The 19,945-nt window shown below is 36.2% G+C and overlaps 1 protein-coding gene across 1 annotated transcript in view; it reads right to left on the bottom strand.

Moving 5' to 3' along the window:
- LOC136004811 (histone-arginine methyltransferase CARM1-like) overlaps positions 1-19,945 on the bottom strand; it is a 58,231-nt gene that overhangs the window by 11,371 nt on the left and 26,915 nt on the right. Inside the window, exons 3-6 of the mRNA XM_065661687.1 lie at positions 13,846-13,952; positions 13,538-13,642; positions 8,750-8,860; positions 1,328-1,505 (exon numbers count right to left, since the gene is read on the bottom strand). Coding sequence (XP_065517759.1) covers positions 1,328-1,505; positions 8,750-8,860; positions 13,538-13,642; positions 13,846-13,952 — 501 coding nt within the window. The remainder of the gene's footprint in view (positions 1-1,327; positions 1,506-8,749; positions 8,861-13,537; positions 13,643-13,845; positions 13,953-19,945) is intronic.

The following is a 19,945-nucleotide window of genomic DNA, read 5'->3' as shown; positions in this document are numbered from 1 at the left end:
AGCAGGAAATAAAGCCTGGTCAATTTGAACTACACTTTAGCATACTGCTTCACCCTTTTAAAATCTATTATAGAATACAATGCATAGTTGAAGGGGAAGATAGTTGAAAAGTGGAAGGAAAAGGAAGCAGTATTCCTTTTGTAAGTACATCATGTAGGAAAAGTCCACAGAAATTTAAATAAAGAACAACACCCACTCACAAAATAGACATGTTTTATTTGTTTTTTAACTGGCTGTGGGGAGAATATTAACAAGTTCACAGAGAATTTAGGACAGAAAGTTTCCAAACCTAACAGGTACTAAATATTAGAAACTGACTCAAAATGTCATAATTTCAGCTCACTTACTTAGACAATCGTGAAATCTAATAATTACCACATAGGGTGATTCATCCCCATAAGTGAGCAACCAGAAAGATAGACATGTATTTTTAAAAACAGCCACTCATTTAAAACTAAAAACGAGCTGCTTCCTGATAAGTTTTCAGAAGCCCTCCTCTGAAACTGAGCTCTAAATGGGAGACTTAAGATCAGTGGCTGACTTGAAAAATACAACCTAAATGTGGTTTGTGAGCAAATTCATTAGCTCCCTGCATTTACGTACAGATTCAGTACAAAATTCCATTTTGCAGTAATTTTGCTTGAGATACTTCATAGTTCATTTCTAGCAGTTTGTGTATATTTATCATTCAGCAATTGGATGCTCAGATTTGCCTCTCAGAGAAGATTCACATGAGGCCCTGGAATTTACAGATTACCTTCAAAACTCCCCTAAATACTGGAGGGATGAAATACAGAGCACTGAACTCTGTGAATCTCTCATGTCATTCAAAAAGTAACATCCAAATATTAGAATAAGGCATCTGGGAGAAGCCCAATGAAAGGATGTCAAAATAACTTGGAACTTTCCCCAGAACACCAAAATTCTATTTGACCGTTCCACTCTCAGCTTGATTCCACTGTCTGGCAGTTGAGGCTAGTGTGCTATTATCTATTGTGATATGTTGTAACAGAAATGCTATCATAGTGTATATAACAACAGGTTAAGATTAAAGCACAAGCAGAATTCAGCACTGCAACAGCAGCATGCTCCAAAGCTTTTTCCACTGTGAAACAGCAAGAAGTCACAGCATAGTACAATAGCAATGGTGGCTTCATCATTCTATTAATTCCCCTGGGCCCCCTAGATGCTGTTGTTAAAGCTAGAATGAGGGTATAAAACCAGACAATCCTGGACTACCAATTCAAGTTGTTTTTTTTTTTTTATTTTTTCAGAAGCTTTTTATTTTTGTTTCTCTATGCAGGGGATAACTTGGTGAGACACTCACCACGTGTCTTCAACCATTTTTTGGAATGGAGGTAAGTTTCCAACATCCGTTCATTGAACAACATATAACCCATTGGTTCAGAAATTACCACATCAACATTCTCAGGCAGAGAGATCTCCTCAATTTTTCCAGACAGAACTACTATCTTGTCAGAAAGGTTGTTGCTTCTCACCAACAGCTGGAGCAAAAACAAAAGCACACAAGTTTCGACTCTCTTGATCATCAGAATTTATATCAGAAGTCTTTAACTATCATTAAACCCCTTATAACATAAACCTTAGTCTGTTAATCAGAATAAAATAGAAATATTTTTCCTTGCTACACCAAAATTTCTAAGACTGGAGCTCACTGGAGCAAACTCAAAGAAATACATTGTGTGGTATCGGCAAGTGATAGTACAAGTACTGTTGTCCTGCAAGAGATGACAGTAATCAGTATCTACGAGAAAAAATTGCTGACCAGGAAAATGTGGGTATTTTAATTCAATGCAAAATATTACAAAGAAAGGGTCTTCACAAGTCTCTACATTTTAGAAATACTGTTCTTGAATAAGAGCTGAAAAGTTTACAGTATTTTCTACGCATAAATGGAGCATAGCACTATATTCACACGAATGCATTTGAACGTGCTAGTACATAAAGCTGAGATACTGGAGATTTATTCACTTGTATGGGCATAGTGAAACTTGGGGAAAAATGTTTAATGGATAGCAGAAATGGACCTTAAATTTTATGTTTGATACAGCAAGTTAAGTCTAAGAAAAAGAACAACTTTTTTCAAAGCCTCTACATACGTACACGTAGATGTGTATCCTATTTAGCTGCACTGTACTCAGACATATGGGGAAGTATCTACACTTCTTGCTTTTAAATAACAGCAGAATCTGTGTTCTTCTGGCACAAACTTATAAAGAAGCAATTAATTAACTAATCTGAGGTGTGCTGGGAGATTCTATAAAGTGAAGAATCCTTTGCAACAGCACAGTAGGAGATTTATATTGATGTCCAGTAAGTAATAAAAAACTCCTTCACTGTTGTTCTTGCATTGATGTAATTATGTCATCAACATAAGTGTATATAATTACTTCAGCAAACCTTTTCCAAAACAGACTGGGCCTTAGGTAGCAGCAATGATACTTATGACTCATTCTAACCAGAGAAAGACTAATGTTGTTATCAGCTAATCCACTGATACGTGAATATGCTAAATAAGTTAATAAAAAATCAACTCAGAACAGCATATAGAAGAGACCAGTAAGCTTCATCAAGTCCTAACAATTTTATGGTTCTATGTTAAGTATCTGAATTACTTAGCTTTCTTCAAATGAAGTTAAATGCTAGCTATCAAGTACCCTGTCCACACTCACTAGTGGAATTTTAACACCTTTGCTTATAGTTAACATAGTAGGTATAACATCTGTGTGAATAATTTGCATTAAAGCTTGAATGACTGATACAGTTGATGATTTCCAGCCATGACTTGCTAATATAAACTATATGTTAATATGGTAATAAAACTACTATGCAAAACAAAAATCATTGTACACTGGCATGCTATCAATTAGGTAAATACCATTGCTGCTTCTTCACTGACAAGTGTTCGTACCCATTTCTAATGACAGGTTGGCAGATTTTATTTTAAAGTTCTTTAGACCAGAGGCTATGTGAGCAGACACATGATGAAGTTTCATTTTGGAAATTAAATGACTGGTTTGCTCACAGGTGAACTCCAAATCTAAAAATAACTAACTGAAACAACACTTCTGCAACAGCGTGGACGTACAAAGGAGAGAAGCGTAAGTCATTTCAGACCCTCACAGACTATGGTAGATACCTCACAGTTTGCTAGAGGGCAGCAGATCATTACAATATCTCATGCACTGGAGATGATTATATTATGAATTTTTTTACTGGAAATAATAGCATGGGGACAGAAATTGATATTCTGTTGAATATAATAGAATAGAAATTGATGTTACACAACTTAAAAAAGTTATAAATGTTTGTTTTCCTGCCTTCAGATACAGCAAAAATAAAACCTCAAAAAACCACTGTCAGTACTAATCCTCTCCTTTAGAGTGTAGCTGTGACTTGGGAAAGCTAAAGTTTAATGTGCTTTTGTCACTCAGCTTAACTAAGGTAGAAACTGCATTTTCAAAAGGAATTTAGTAATGCCAGGTTTTAGCAAGAGCCTCAGTGAACAGAAAACTCTGCTTATTCACACAAAATTTGTGTCCCACCAATATACTCCGATAGTGATCTGAAAAATCAACGCAATTCTGCATCTGCCAAAATCTCAGACTGTGTACCACGATTGTGAGGAAGCCAATGAATGTCAGTTGAAGCAAGTATCTTACATGCATTAGGACGCTGATTTATTGCAGGGAGAAGATCACTTGTCCTGTGGCAGCTATTTTTTTGGTTATTATTACAGCTGAGTTAGCTGGTTCGGTGGCAATGAAAAGCTAGTTCTGAAAATTTCAGACCTTCATTTTTTAAAAAAATATTCTTTAAACTCAGAGATCATTTTTCTGAAACTGAAATATACCATGCATTAATGAACTCTGACTAGTGGCTCATTATCACATGAAGAAAAGTAATAATCTATTAATTGACATTAAATATTGGAGAGCTAGTCTTCCACAATTTCTACACCTCTCTTTCGTACACGAGGAAAATTCTAGATTCTACAGAAGTAACAGAAATACTAATAACACAAGTGTGTTATACCAAGTGCACATAAAATACTGTTAAATTCTACTTCCAGGCAATATTAGTGCAAACCTGAAATTTAAAAATAATCACGTAAATAAATACATAAATAAATCACTTCAAGGTTATAAGCTAACAGCGATAAACTAACTTTTGTCCCAGCCACCTCCGTCTTGTTTGAACTGACCTTATTCTTGACAGAATTACTGAGTTAATTCACCCTCTGCAGCACCCTCACAAACTGAGGGTTTTATACACAGCACATTATTTATACTGTCACCAATATGACTTTGCTGCTCAGGCAGGTATTTTGTCCATGCCATTTAAAAGATATGCCTTAAACAAACTATGTCTTCATCTCTTATACTGAAACCAACCCGTATCTTCATCTGACAGCTTGCTGTTTTTACTAACTTAATATTAGCAATTTTTGTGCCTTTTTAAAAAAAATTTTCTTGCAAATGAAGAACAAACAGCAAAGGGTGATGGCAGTACAGCTTTTAGACTCAGTGCCTTTGGAAATCAATAGCAAATCTGTGGCAAAAGGAGAGGAGGTGTATCTGAGTGGGTGTGTTGGCAATGTTTTCACCTCCACACAGTATTTCATGAATTCCTGCAACCACCTGGTTATGGTCAGCATAATGTGTTTGAACAAAAGGAGTAGTTTCAATATTTCACAGCTTTAGTGAAAGCTAAAAAGAAAAAAAAATACAGAAAACAAAAAAATCCACCCAGTAGCTTGTAATTTTATCAGTGACTGGAAGCAGTGTGTTATTTTAGCAGCCACATTCTCTCATTATTCTTCTGGATTTCAGAAGACTCTGAAAGTAGGCTCATTAGAAAATATTTCTTCCTTATATATTGTATGAATCTACCCTCATTTTTAGTGTTCATTATCACCATACCATATAAACCCCACCACACAGCATCTGACATACGAGATGAGAAAGACAACTTACCATGTAATTAAATATAGTGAAGTCTTTAAATCTAAGTAATAGAAAACAATAACAGATGAAGATTTGTTTACTGCACAGAAGACAGTTAAGGTACTCACAAGTATCACTTAAACACATAGCAAATGACTGCAAATATTATGGTGATTGAGATGGAATCTTTGCAAGACTGCCCCAAGTGCACATCAAACGCTTTTCTAAATTCCTGTATCTTGCAGGCAAACTGTGTCCACTCAGATGTGAGCACCCCCACAGGAGTTTTAACACACTCCACGCAAGGTTAATTGTCTTTCATTAAATTAATTTTCTTGTTTGGCTATTGCAAAAGATTAAGTAGCAGTCTTACATGTAACAAATCTCTATTTATGTCCCATGTCACAACAGAAAGTGAAGGATTTCACCAGAAGTAATTATTTTTACTTTCAATGATCCCATCACTAGCTGACCTCCACAATACAGTCAGATTTTCCTCATGCACAGTAGCTCTTTCTTTCTATTTATCCAAGTGTTCCACTTAGATTTTTTTTTTTTCCAGTTTGTTAATGTTTCCCCTTGGTCCTAGATAGGTTGCTTAGAATCACGCTTCCTGTTTAGACAAAATAGCTACCAGCGCCAGCCACTTTCAGCCTTCTTTCTTCTGCTCTTCACATTTTTTGGCCAAAAGATTTACTGCAGTAGTGAAATCAGCAGTCTGAGATTGCATTCATCTCACATGTCATGCACCTTCTGCTGGAGAGCGCTTGCTCCCTATTACAAACCGGTTTGCTAGGCAAGATGCGTTTCAAATTTCTTCCTCTACCATGTACTGCACATAGCATGAGCCAGCTACCAACAGTTGTATCTCCAAAACAAGGAGTCACAGAACAGAAGAAAAACTGGTGCAGAGTCATGATAAAGGTACACAGGGTTTCTCACACCTCTGCTGAATTTTGAAACAGGAAAAAAAGACAGCAGGTAAGCCTTGGGTACGTGAATATCAGACAGAAAAGCCACCCAAATACTACACAGAACACAGTCATGCAGACATGAGATATTCTCCAGTGAATATCTAAAGTAAATGAGTGCAAAGCAACAGGCAGGATGTTTCATAACACAGCAGCTGGTATGAATTTTCCTTCCAACAAACTTTTCAGATACCCTACCTTTGCACATATTTATGCAGTACACAGTTTTCAACACTGTCAAATAAGATACCTGATTTCAGGTAACTGTATTGTAATGCTAAATTTTTAATCTTGCTCTTTCAAAATAAACTTCCAACTATAAAGAGGAATTTACTGTAAACCCAACAAATCTATCAGTAAAAATTATTACAGCATTAATGTAATTTCCCTTCAGTCAGTAATTCATTGCATTGGCTTCAAGTTTTCTGTTTTAAAATAGAAAAAAATAACCAAAACCCCACAATATTTGTTAATCTCACATTCAATATTACTACACGTATCTGAAATAGATGAAATATAATAAATCCATGCAGAAATGAGAGACTAAATGGATGGAAAGTAATGGTTTTCTCATAATCGAGATACTTGATATACCATACCAGTGAAATCCTACTATGGAATATTTAAAGATGACAAATAGTATACTTAAGGCTAACCATCTTTATACTGAATAACATTAAATTCTTGAAACATGTTATGTGTTACTAGATCAGCTGATCTGCAATACAATTCATGAGTTAACAAATTTTCACAGAAATTATGACTGCCTCAGTCTATTTCTTATTAAATCTGAGACCAATTTCTGGAAGTAGAAGGAAAGAAAATGACCAAAAAATGGTGAATTTTCACACTGAGACTGACATTTTAGCCGGTATTCACCAGTATCTATAGCTGCTTAAAGTTCTTTACTTCTCTTTATCAATCATTTTTTTAGGCTGTTTAGCATTTCATCCACCCCAGGAGAAAAACCAAACCAATTTCTAAACCCAGTGGATTAATGCTATTTCTCTACCAGTAAGTTGCCAGATATTCTACTCACATTTACACTGCCCAAGAAAATACTCAGTATTTGATACGCTACAGATGCAGCATGTGTCATTTCATAACTAGTGATTTTGCTTACTTCTGACTGGATTTCCAAAGTCACAGTTTCAAACCTGTGATCAAAACGTTAAAAAACCCATACACATTATACTCACTACTAGACATTATATGATTACTGGGAAAAGTAGGTTCCTTTTTCTTTTTATTATGCTTTCATAAATAAAACTTCTATCATGAAACAAAGATATTGTATAGTATCATATCTGTTTACAGATTCCTGTGTGAAGTAAGAACTACCCTCCACTTTTCTGTCTGAGATACTTTTCATATATTAACTTTTTAATGCTTTTGCTAGGTCTGACACATTGACAAACAAGAGAGAATCCCTCTAATTACAAAGAATCTTTCTAATTATACAAATTATAATAAGAAAATAGAAATGTTCTTTCAGTACATAAATGCTAAGTAAGGCTAGTACATCCTTGCCAATTCCAAAAGTAACAGGCACATATCAAGAAAACATTTGTCAAAAGCAACACAAATAAGGTGGAAGTAGGAAATGATTGTATGAAACAACACTTTTCCTCAGTACAACAAATTAATGAAAACATACATGGGGAGATTAGGGAGTCCTGTATTCAAGCGAGAATGAAAGAATTTATACATTAATAACTATTTCTACCTGGAGAGAAGTAAAAATGTCTGATATCCACAGTTTTTTCTATAAGACCAAACCAGCTTATCTCAATTTCCAACAGCAACCCATTTCCTTCACAATGATACAGTCGACAACTGGTGTTTGCCAGCCATCAGCAAGACCAAGGCTGGATTGCTGCACCAGGACATAAAGGAGGAACTTTCAGTAAATTACTGCATATTCATTGTGTGGATTTAGAGGAACTATGGACTCCTAATGTAGCCCATGAACATTTATATTCTAGATCAGTAAAGCAAAAGGAAAATTAACATCTAGGTGCTGCAATATTTTTCTAGTGTGGGATGAAAAATCCTCCACTTCACTACTTTGCACCCTTTTTCACATTAAAACTATTTTTAAAACTCAGCTAGAAGTGATCAGTGTTGACAAAATTAATAATAATAATGCTCACACTTCATCTAAACTAGCACAGACTGTGTGAAAGAACTTGGAGAAATTTGTCATTGCTAATATTTAGTATTACCAGTTTTTAGGAAGTGAGCTTATCCTAAGGTATTTAGTTACCAATACCACTTTGAGCTCTTAAATTTATTTTAATCATATTAGAATGCTTACTAAACACAATGCCTGAAAAATACCATTTAAAAGTAACTGCATTGTTTGGACACATTCTTCTTAAACACTAAGAACACAGTTCTGTAAGCAAGTTGAAAGGCCCGATTAATCAAACTTAGCAGGAAACTAACTCAATTGATCACACAGATGTCCAAGAGTCTTAGGAAAAAAACACCTAAATGTTTTTGCACATAAGCCATGGAAACAACTAATGTTTTTCTTTTCTTTCTCTTCTGAAAATAAAAATTTTAATCACAGTTATGACCATTCACTGTTTTTCACAAAAACAACAATCATATGGTTTATTTATTTGGCATATTAGAACATTTAGAACACCTTCAAAAATAACCTTTCAAAAAGCATTGCTCTTTAGAGACCTGACTTCTTAGAAAAATCACACTGAAGCCTTCAGCCTTTTTGAGGCACAGTTCTAGACCTCTTCACATTTTCACACTACACCATTCTAAGACTCGGCTCATGTGAAAAACACTTACCTCTGCATGTTTTGCTACTGTACTGGCTTCAACTGCATAGACTTTTCTAGCTCCAGCCTGCACTGCAAAAAATGAAAGGATTCCTGATCCACAGCCAACATCTAGGACCACCTTGAAAACAAAAGGTAGACCAAAAGAAATAAAATAATCAAAATGTCACTTCCTCATACTTATTTCAAGTAACTAGATATTCATAGCTGTACCTTGTATTTAGTAAGCCTGGCATTATGCAAAAATATTACTAATTTCACTTGAAAAAGTGAAAAGGCTTGAACGAAGAGTTTTAATGCCCCTAATCATTATTTTAGCATATTTTAAAGAGGCGATGGATTGTTTTCATGTGTTGTGGTTATGTCATGGTAATGGTTTGGAGGAAATAGATTTTTGTAAGAAAATTTCTTCAGGAGAAAAATTTGAAACAAAAATGTAGTCTGAATACACTGGGGAGGGAGGGAAGACATGACAATAATGCTACCTTTTAGAAAAATCTCACAGAACATCTCAGCATTCGAGTTCCTCCTATGGGTTTGTGTTTGACTGAAAACTGGGAGCAACAGTTTTCCTGTCCTGTGGCCGAAATTCTCATTAAATTTTGATCCAGGATGTGAAATTCACAAGCCCATTAGGTGATTTAAGGACCTGGAACCTCATGAGACTTCAAAGCACTACAACCATGAAACCAAGCTACCATCCTGATACAGTCTCAAGAGTCAAGAGCAGAGAAGCTTAAATATAATACAGATTTAGAGTAATATTGAAGTTCAGTATACCACTAGCTACCCCTACCCCTAGTCTGATTTTCTCACTCTTTGAAAAGGTTCTTAGTGGCAAATTCAAATACTGTCTGTCAGAGGTAAGCTATTTTAGGGTAAACTGAGAGTAGAGCTTGGATTGGCTATTTATGCCTATTGAAGCTTAAAAGAATTAGGAGAACTCATTCAGAATCTAGTGAGTCTGAGGCTGTATTCTTCATATTGATATGACAATTCTTACTGGCATATAATCCTTTATATTTACTCTTAGAACTGTTGGAGCAAGTCCAGAGGAGGGCCACAAGGATGTTCAGGGGACTGGAGCACCTTCTGTATGTAGGCAGGCTGAGAAAGTTGGGGCTGTTCAGCCTGGAGAAGAGAAGGCTGCAAGGAGATCACACAGCCGCCTTCCAGTATCTGAAGGGGGGCTACAAGGATGTTGCAGAGGGACTCTTCATTAGGGACTGTAGTGACAGGACAAGGGGTAATGGGTTCAAACTTAAACAGAGGAAGTTTAGATTGGATATAAGGAAGAAGTTCTTTACTGTGAGGGTGGTGAGGCACTGGAATGGGTTGCCCAAGGAAGTTGTGAATGCTCCATCCCTGGCTGTGTTCAAGGCTGGGTCTAGCAGAACCTTGGATGACATGGTTTAGTGTGAGGTGCCACTGCCCATGGCAGGGGGGTTGGAATTTGGTGATCTTAAGGTCCTTTCCAATCCTAACTATTCCATGATTATATTCTAACTAATTTTCTCTAGCAGAACTGAGATAACCTGTTGCATTTTCTCATACAGGAATATTTTTTCAAAGCATACAAAGCCTAAAATAAGAAAAAATATACTTCCTCAGCAAATATCCCTTCACTATAGGCAAAAGTGTTTGTATAATAAATCACTACAGAATTTAGGGAACAGGCAGCAAAAGGGAATTTACTGGAAGGATGCAAAATAGATAGAAAATAATAATAGCAGTTGAATAAAACTTCCTTCAATAATGCATATATTAAAATAATTATATCCTTTTTACCTTTTTATCTCCTTACTGCCATCATTAAATACTTCTGTCTGCCTCATAGTTTCTGGATGTAGGATAGGTGCTGTATTTCCAGCTCATCAAGTCTCAGCACAATGTTTCTCAGCTTCTTATAGGAAAGCATTTTGCCACACTACAGATAGTTACATTTTTCCAGCTACATTTATTCCAAAAATTGCCATTTCTCAACAGAATCAGGAAAAAGAGAGATCATTTTCTAAGTGGGTGGCCAGCAACATCCAACCTATGATAGTCTTATTATTAGCTATGCTGTAGAGAAGCCAAGGCACCTCCAACAACTGGGAAAATAAATAAACCTAGAGCAAATGGAAGCAAGCTGTACTACTGCACAGCAGCAAGATTTCCTACAGAGGCAAAGAGTATGCAAAACCTGAATTCCTTAGTGCCGAGTAAAAAATGGAATGGATATGTTACCTGCAGGATAAATCTGCCTTTTGCAATATAACATGGGAGCATCCTATTTTGGAAGAAAACGGTAGCAAATAAAATTATCTCTCTGCTGTTTCTTTCACCATATATTCAAGTTACATATTCCAGTACCAAATTTAACCTATTAATGATCCTATAAGCTCCACTTACATGGCTGGTATCATCCAGTACCACAAGCTTTGGGTTTTGATTCTGATGTCTATAGAAAATTAGTGCAGCCCTGTGCACATCACTAGTTTACTAGCCTTATTGGGTTAAATAAGAGAGGAGGATTGTGTCAGGCTTGAAAGAAATTACAGGAACTGAAAACCTATTTGTTTTATTTCTATAAAGGTTTGTTTCATTTCTATGAAAGTAGGTCATTTAGTTTTTTAAAAAAGCACAGTTTACCTAAGTTGCATGGCAAATAAAAATTATCAGCTGCATTTGAATTTGTTACTGAACTAAACAGCAAAAACATAATGATCTTAAAAAAAATCAGGTAAATTTCACATTTACAGCTCTCCTCATTTTGGCTATAAATATTAGCTACACTTTTAAGGGGAAATGTTTTGTTTGGCATTTGCTTATAAGTTACTAAAAACTCTTTTCTGTGATGCAATAAAGCCATTTGCCCTGGTGTAAGCTGAAGTCAGAGGCTCCTTTTAAGAGAAAGTGCACACAAAAACACGAGAGAAAGAAGGGGAAAGGAGAGAAGACAAAAATATTAAAATTAGGTAAAAAAAAAAAAAAAAGCTAATTTTCTGCATTGTTTTTATTTGCAGTCTGCTACCCAAACATCATAAACTGAGCTCACGCGGTCACAGCTGACATACTGAGACCTAAAAAATGTAAGTCTGTAGTAAGCAGAGACTACTGCTTACAAATTGCCTATTTGCTTACAAAAGGTCACATGTAGTCTAATGTTTTTTGCTGGGTTTTAGTATTTTATTGAGAGGTGAGCAGTGTCATAGCAAGACATGCAGATGACATAACATGCACTGATTAAAGAGCAGAGAGCTAGCAAAGGCAGGCCACAGAGCAATTCACAGATAAATTAAACTCAGTGCTTATTAATATAATTTTGTGGAAAATAAGAGCTGTTCGTATACCATCCAAGTTCTAAATGAATCATCATCAGCAACAACCAACAGTAGCTTAGGCACCATTATCAATTGTTTGGTGAAGATCAAAGCTCAATGGATAGATGCAGTCCCAGGAAAAAAAAAAAAAAAGTCAAGATTTCTGAGAAGTACGGTAAAGAAAAACTACGAAGTTAGAATTCAGCAATACAGATCAATTCTGTGGCAGTCTACACTATCATGCATAACTCCCACCAATCCTTCCAAAACAGATGTTGCACATTTCATGGTGACATTGAAAAAAGAGGGCAGGAATGCTAACAGGGCATGTACAATTTCTACATACAGAAAATGGCAAAGTGGACTGAGAACACTGACTTCAGAAGAAAGACTATCTAAGAAGAGAAAACACAAATCGACACAACGGAGGAACAATATAGAGAAAAGTAGAACTTCAATCCTCCTTTGGCTCACAACATAAATCAAAATGACAGAGTTAGAGGGCAGATAAATTAAACATCTTACTAAAGGAGATACTTTTCTGCATAACATGTATTACGGAATTTGTTGCTGTATTAAGTGTGAATCACAGGAAAGTGTGCATGGGGACTGATGCTGGAGAGGGTCAGAAAGTCTCTAGTTAATGTAACTAATAGAAAAAAAGTAAAAACCCACTGTAAACTGTATTAGCCCTATATTTTGCATTTCAAGGAGCATAAAAAAAAAAAAGAAATCAGAAAGCAATTTAATTGGTGTCTGGGCAGCAGATTATCCTACATCCCCTCAATGTAAGTTTTCTTCTGTCTTCTGATGAAGTATCTGGTTTGGAAAGTCTGAGAGGCAAAGGACTAGGTAAAGTAATAGTCGTTCTATTTATTACAGTAGTCCTCAAGATCTATATACATATTTCAGAGATTGATTTGGTATCCGAAATCACAAGTTTCTGCATTGTATCCAAATCTTTGTCTTGCACCAGTGCACCCGCAGCAGACTCTTATGTGCTTCCTCAGTTTGTAATGATTGTGGGGTGCAAAAACATTCAGTGTACACCTCTATGAAAGAGACATAAACTCAAATACCTTTGTGGGTATTTGCAAAAGACTATGTGGCACAATAGCAAACACACAGTCAACAGTTAAGACAAGGAAACTAATTCTGTATACAAGCTCTAAGATGCCAAATGCGAATAACAGCCCAAAATGTCAAGAAAGATATATATGTAAGTTCCCTGATTGTCACAGAAGAGAGCAAAGGGATTTGTAGCTCATGTTTGGCACCATGCATCCTGAGGATGTACCGTCAGCATCATGCTTTGTCATCCATGCGCTTAACAATAACATCAATAATGTAAAGCACACATGAATTAATACATTCATGCACAAAGACCTAGGTGAGAAAAGGCTACAGCCTGACCAGTGTTGCTCTACAGGGCAAATTGAAGTTTAGAGCTTAAGCAGCATACTTGAACATTTAAGACTCTCAACAGAGCTTACCTTGTCTACGAAATCTACGTCGTTCTGTAGTATAGCTCTGTGGTAAGTTGCCGTCCTCACAAAATCCTGCATCATATTCTGTTGTTGAGACAGATAGCCATAAAACTAAAAGTAAGAGGTTGAGGAAAAACAGAACAAAAGATAAAGTCCATCTTCACCAATCTTACCTTAAATTACTTAGTATTTAAATTACCAAGGACCTCACCACCCTCTCAATAAACCTAACCTATCTTTCTAACTGATCTTGTGACTGAGGTCAGACAAACAACAGTAACAGATTTCACAAACTGGCACCAAAGTTTCATTACCTGAAAATACTGAAGCGCAGATGCTTCCTCTGTTCGCTGGCTGAACACAGAGCCCTCCTTATTTTTGTTACGACATTTCTTCAATGCATCTGAAAATGTGCTGTATTCTGGAAAACAAATATAGCAAAAACCACAAGGACAAGTAAATTAAGATAAACATCCAGTGACAAGATAAGAACACAGTCACACTTGAGAGGAAAGCTTCTTTTGGCTTCTGTGTTCATAAATACATAGCAAACAGTTCGAATTTTGTTAAACAGGCAAGAGCTGTTGCAAAGATCTGGCCAGCACTGAAAGATTTAAAGAAGCACCTGGATGCATGCAACAGTGCTGTCAGGATTCAGGTTAGCTAACTCCAGCAAATAAAAAACATTTGCGTTGATGAATCTTAACAGAGGAGTGGATGAACGTAAGCCTCAACTTACTATTTCAGGTTAATCTACTCTAAGCCAAGCTCCACACAGAGAACCACCTAAGGTTGGAATGCATGGATTTAAGTGAGAAGGTTTATAACCTAAAATAAAATATTCAAATTCCATTGGCCTAAAAAGTCAGGGTAAGGACCATGGATTTTCCTTTAGACGCAGACTAGCTCAAAAGCTCAGTGTTATAGCCCTTTGGCTTCTGTGAACAACATCACTTCTGACACTAAGTAAGTAACAGGAAAAATCACGTGGACCTAAAACCCAAATAACCAGCTCACACAAGCACTTTTGTCACCATCTTTCAAGATCAAACCAATCCCTTCAAGCATAAAGTAATTTGTTGATGTCTAAAAGAAACACACATGCCAGTAAGTGGAGAAAGTATCTAGAAAAAGCACTGTAAGGAAAAATTGTCTGACACTGGACAGTGGAGACTTTTTTCACAGAAAATCACCCATTGTCTTAAGTTTCTCTTTTATTGTTTTTTAATTTTTTTTTTTATTTTCTTTCTGAAGGTAAGACATGATGATATAGATTCAGTGGTGACATGCTTGACTTCTTTCTTTTATAGTCACTCTTCACACATTATTTTCATACCTCTACAGAGGCTTTTTGGTAGCTCAGAATAATATCTTTGGAGTCTTTGGTGTCCAGGAGTGAGAATGGATTTAAAAATACAATGCTGTAAGGAAAACTGAAAAGGCTTGCCTAGAAAGGTGGTGCTCTAGAAATTTTTATCCTTGGGTATTTACAAAACATAACTGTACAAAGCTCTGAGCAACCTGCGGCTGAATTTGCTTTGCGAAGAAGCCTTAAACAGGTGACCATAAGATTTCTCTTCCAATTGAATTACTCTTTGATTCTAAGAAAAGAAGTGTGATCTCCTTGTTATTTATATGAAAAAAAGACATTTGTTGCTGGAGCTCTCCAAAGTGCTGGCATATTACTAAACTGGTACTCACTGAGTTGAATCAAAACAGAAAGTACAAAAGGTTGATGGAGTTCCTCCACAGTCTTTCATTATGGTCCTCAGATGCACTTAAAAGTTTCCCTGTCAGAGTACCAGCAAGATCTCAAGAGGTTCTGGCAGACTATAGAGGAGAAAAGTGTTTCATTTCTTTCATCAGCTTTAAAGAAAACATGGAATTAAATTCTTCTCTATTAGATGGCAGTAAAGATTGAGCAATAAAAATAGGAACAGCTCTATATCTAGTACATGCCAATGTATTCTAGACTTCAAATCCCAACTCCACATTTTACACATTCATCTGGGGCTAACAGTATGAGGAAAAAAAGTATTTGAGCGTAAAAATAGAAATATACAATTAGTTGCTGTTGTTTGGTGGGAAGTGAAAAATCACTCTAGTGACAAAAGCAACAGCAACCAAGAACACTTGTTTACAACTCATCTATTAAAACTTAATGATTCCACCTTTGAGAAATCCCTATAGCCTTGTCTGATCCTGTACTGACTGAATTAATATACTATGCGAAATTTCCTTACAGCACAAATTTGCTCCTCTTTTCTTTTTCTCATCTGTTCAGTGGATGTTAGTTTATCCTCAGCATTCATGAATCAAATATTCACCAAAAATATTCTAACTACATCTACTTACTATTTGAAGGAAATTACAGTTAAATAACTACAAACCAAGGATCAGGTTGTAAGGAAGGAATTACTGTTGCAGATGTGAATTTGGGATTTTGTTTTTCTGTGGAATGCAGTCAAAGAATTCAAAAGAAAAATCTTTTAGGGAATGCAAATTGCCTAGGTATTATTCCTAACAGTTGCTACTTGTTTCACATATTGTCTGAGAGTTCAGACACACGTTCACTTCTGTGACAGGGCAAATTGCCAAATAATAAAACTTCAACATCTAATACAGAAGAATGGAATTATTGTGAATACTCTACACATGACACAGGCACAAGAAATAAGTTCAAAAGAAAGACATGGAAAAGCTTGAAGGAATTCTCACAAGTAAGGACTCCCTACTACAGAGAAGATAAACAGGTTTGTTTTCTTATTTTCTCTAGCATGGACAAGGAACACAAAGTTACTTTGTTTTGTCGACTGTCCCAGAATAAGGAAAAGAATTTATCTCAAGTCTTTTTTCCGTATCAAGCAAGTCTATTTTTTACATCCAAAACCAATCTACAATAGCCTGTCTTCTCTCTATTTGCTTCTGCAAGCAAATACACTAAGTTGCTTTCTTTCTACATTTTCCATAAAGCAACTTCTTATTAGCCAATACCTCATCCTGGTTGTGCTATGAAATAAGGCTTTATCTGCATATTGATCAAATTCCTTAAAATGAAATATAATTAATTTTGATCTTCTTAACAACCTGGGAACTCAATATGTCATATGTAGAAATATATCCAGAATGGATCTCAGCTTTTATGAAAACTGGATTTTCTTCTTTATTTAAAGTAAGGGGACCAGAAAAGGATCTATACCAAAACCAGCTGAGCTCACCAACAGGCTAGAATACTGCTGGGTCATATACTTTGGAACTATTTATTTTGCAACCAGGACTCAACCATACAGAACTGTGAGTCAGTAAAACAATTTTTAAGAACAGAGAAATAGTAATTTTTGTTAATCCTCAGCCCTACATTCTACATAAAGGTTCTAGCAATCTAGCAACTATATATCTTTTCTTTTGATGCTGACTTGTTTTCTCATCTCAGGATCCTCAAATGTTCTATCAGCTTCTCGAAAGTAAACTCAAGTATATGAAGGTTGTTGCTTGGTAACCTAAGCATAGTGTTTCAAATGCCACCCCTTCAAGAGTCTTCTAACCAGTCCTGAGAGATTTCTTCTATTACCAGGGGTTTTGCTTGTTGGTTCATCTGTAAAGAAAAAGGTCTGGCTTGCTTACAAAATTTTCTGGGTTATCAGAGATTATACTTAAGCAAAAATTAATCTATCCTGTAAAATCCAAAATTAATGTTCATGGTGGGAAGGAAAGGTGTAAGTGCTCCTTGATGAGCTGCTTCTTTATGCTGTGAAGCTATCTCCTTTCACCCTCAAAACTTTTTCTCTTGGGAAGATGTCAATGACTTTTCTTGAACAGTTTTGGCTGTCTTCAGACAAATAACTTACAATCTTCAAGGACTGAAAAACAAATCCTTGCGCCCTCACCACCCCAATCACTTAAATCAATCTAAAGTTTTCCACTAGCAGGTTGAAAACAACTTGAAAACTTTTCAAGTGTTATAGCCATGTTCTGAGTGGCAAATCAGTGAATTGAGGCTTTAAAATGTAAGTAAATCTTACAGTGCATTTACTCTTTCCCATGCACTGTAAAACCTCCATTAACTACCCCAAAAAGAATTACCTGATATTCTTGAGGATAGGTATAAGCAGACATTTATTGCCTTTTCATCTATACTTTTTCAGTATCTCAAACCTCCACCCAACTCAAAATTCCCCCTCAAACCACTGATGTTTCTTTTTTAAGGAGCCTCATCTGGATGTTACTCTGAAAATGATGGAAAATACTGGAATGAATAGCACTATGAGTGTGCAGCCTGATCTAGTTTAGGTTAGCTAATCCAGCCACTGGTTTATTTACAGCACAATGGAATAGGCTGCAGAACTTGCCCAAGTGCTGGGTGCGTATAAAAGACCTGCAGTCACTGAACTAAGTACAACACAGCAGTGAAATCTGTGCTTTTTACCTGCTGAATAAGCAGCTTTTAAAGCACCAACATTTTTAACTCGATCAGAAGTCTCCATTAAACAATTTGATGTGAATTGAAGCTTGTATTCTATGGCCCATAACACAGAAAAAATTTAAATCCAGCAATTCAAACTGTCTCTGTTTTAAAAGCTAAAAAGAAACTTGGAAAATTGTTTAAATTCATTAGGCACTCTATGGTAACTGCCTGTGTGCAAGCTCTTACTTCACTACAACTAATCTCCTTGCAGTAAGGGGTACGCTTCCTCACATTTATTGTGCATATGATAAAAACGTTAATGCAGGTGTCTACCAGGAAACAGCAAAAAACCCCATAGTTCATGCTCTAGTATGAACTAGCATGCAAGAAATGCTTCTTTGGAGCAAAACTTATGTTATAGAACAAATTGTTTGCTTTCGGATTAAAAGTGTCAGTTTCCCCTTTTTTCCTAGCCCTTGAGAGGGTAAGGAAAACTCCCACTCTCCTGGGCTGAAGTGCTTTCAGAAGGAGCTTTTTAAGGAAATGAAATAAAGTTCACTTGCAAATAACGTAAAAGAACATAAAAAATATTATTGTCAGGCATTTCCTTTGAAAGCCAAGCTTCTTAGGATTTTTATTTATTACTCAATTCCTCCCCCCCCTTCCTCCCCCTCCCATTTTTTTTTATTACTCAATTCCTCCCCCCCTTCCCCCCCCCCCCCCCCCCATTTTTTTTTCAATGAAAATCTGGAAACAGAAATTATTTTGAAAACTTTTACCTTGACAGAAAGTGTTAACTTGCTGAAAAACTGAGGCATTTGGCTGTTAAGTTTTGACTAGCTACGCACCTCAGCTAACTTATATTTGCTGCTGGACATTAAACCTATGTTAATCAATTATACAGTCTGATAACTTGACAGAGATATTCTGCAGATATTACTGCACTGATTGATAGCCTAAAAACTCAACTGTGTAAAAGCTGAATAATGGCCAGTCAAAACTGATTCCTTTGACCAAGATAACAGGCACATCCTTCCGAAAAGCCCTGCTTCTTGTGTCTGTCTCAAACTAGTCCCTTCCCAAAGAAGGGAGCAGAAGCCCCAGGTGCCTGTGGCACTTCCTGCATGCACATTCATTCTTAGTTCTTGATAAATCGTCAAGTGGTTGCACTCTGCATACTCAGAACTGCTGTAATGAGTTCTCTTTACAAAATGCTTATACTCACAGCAGAAGACACAGACACAAAACCACGAGCTATTAACATAGTGCACCTCATCCATGTGCTCAGTACAGATGGTGTCGCTTACAACTTCAAAGGGGAAGAGGGTAGAGAAGGAACCAAAAAAAAAAGAAAAGGTTCCAGTAGTAAACCTGGCTGGTTCTTGAGGGAGAAAGGGAAAAAAACCCAAACTGAACCAACATGCCAGAATAAGGGAAAGATTAATTCCTAATTAATGAATTAATGAATGAAGTAAAGTGAAATAATTAATAAATGGAAGGGAAAATAAACTCAGTGGGGAATAAAACCCCACAAACTTCACAAAGCAGCAGTCCAAAATAATGCTACTCAGAATAAATCATTAAATAAATGTATTTTACCAACAGCTGTTATGTTTTCTGATCTAAGGAGATCAGCATAACAGTCATGGAGAAACAGTACCCCCACATTATTTTGCAATATCTGCTGTAGGCTACTGCTAAAGTCCGGCACTCACATAAAGCAATAAATTTGGCCTGTTACTGATGAGAGGTGTACAGTTGTAACATTGACCGCATTTGAAAAACTTAATGGAAGTCTATAACTTATCAGAAGACCATATCAAATGATTGGATAGGTATATATAATATATAGGTATATATAATTGGATTGCCTCCTGTAAACAAGTGGGTTACAGTCTTCCATTTGGAATAACGGAGTTGCAAAATACCCGAATACTAAAATACCTGCTTTGCAAAAAACCGAAACATGCAGTAAAAATATAGTAAACTTACCAAACCAGATTACTATC

Source organism: Lathamus discolor, chromosome Z (genome assembly GCF_037157495.1).
Source record: "Lathamus discolor isolate bLatDis1 chromosome Z, bLatDis1.hap1, whole genome shotgun sequence".
Taxonomy (NCBI): domain Eukaryota; kingdom Metazoa; phylum Chordata; class Aves; order Psittaciformes; family Psittacidae; genus Lathamus; species Lathamus discolor.
The sequence above is the reverse complement of the archived record's forward strand: the minus strand, read 5'-3'. Positions and strand labels throughout refer to the sequence as shown.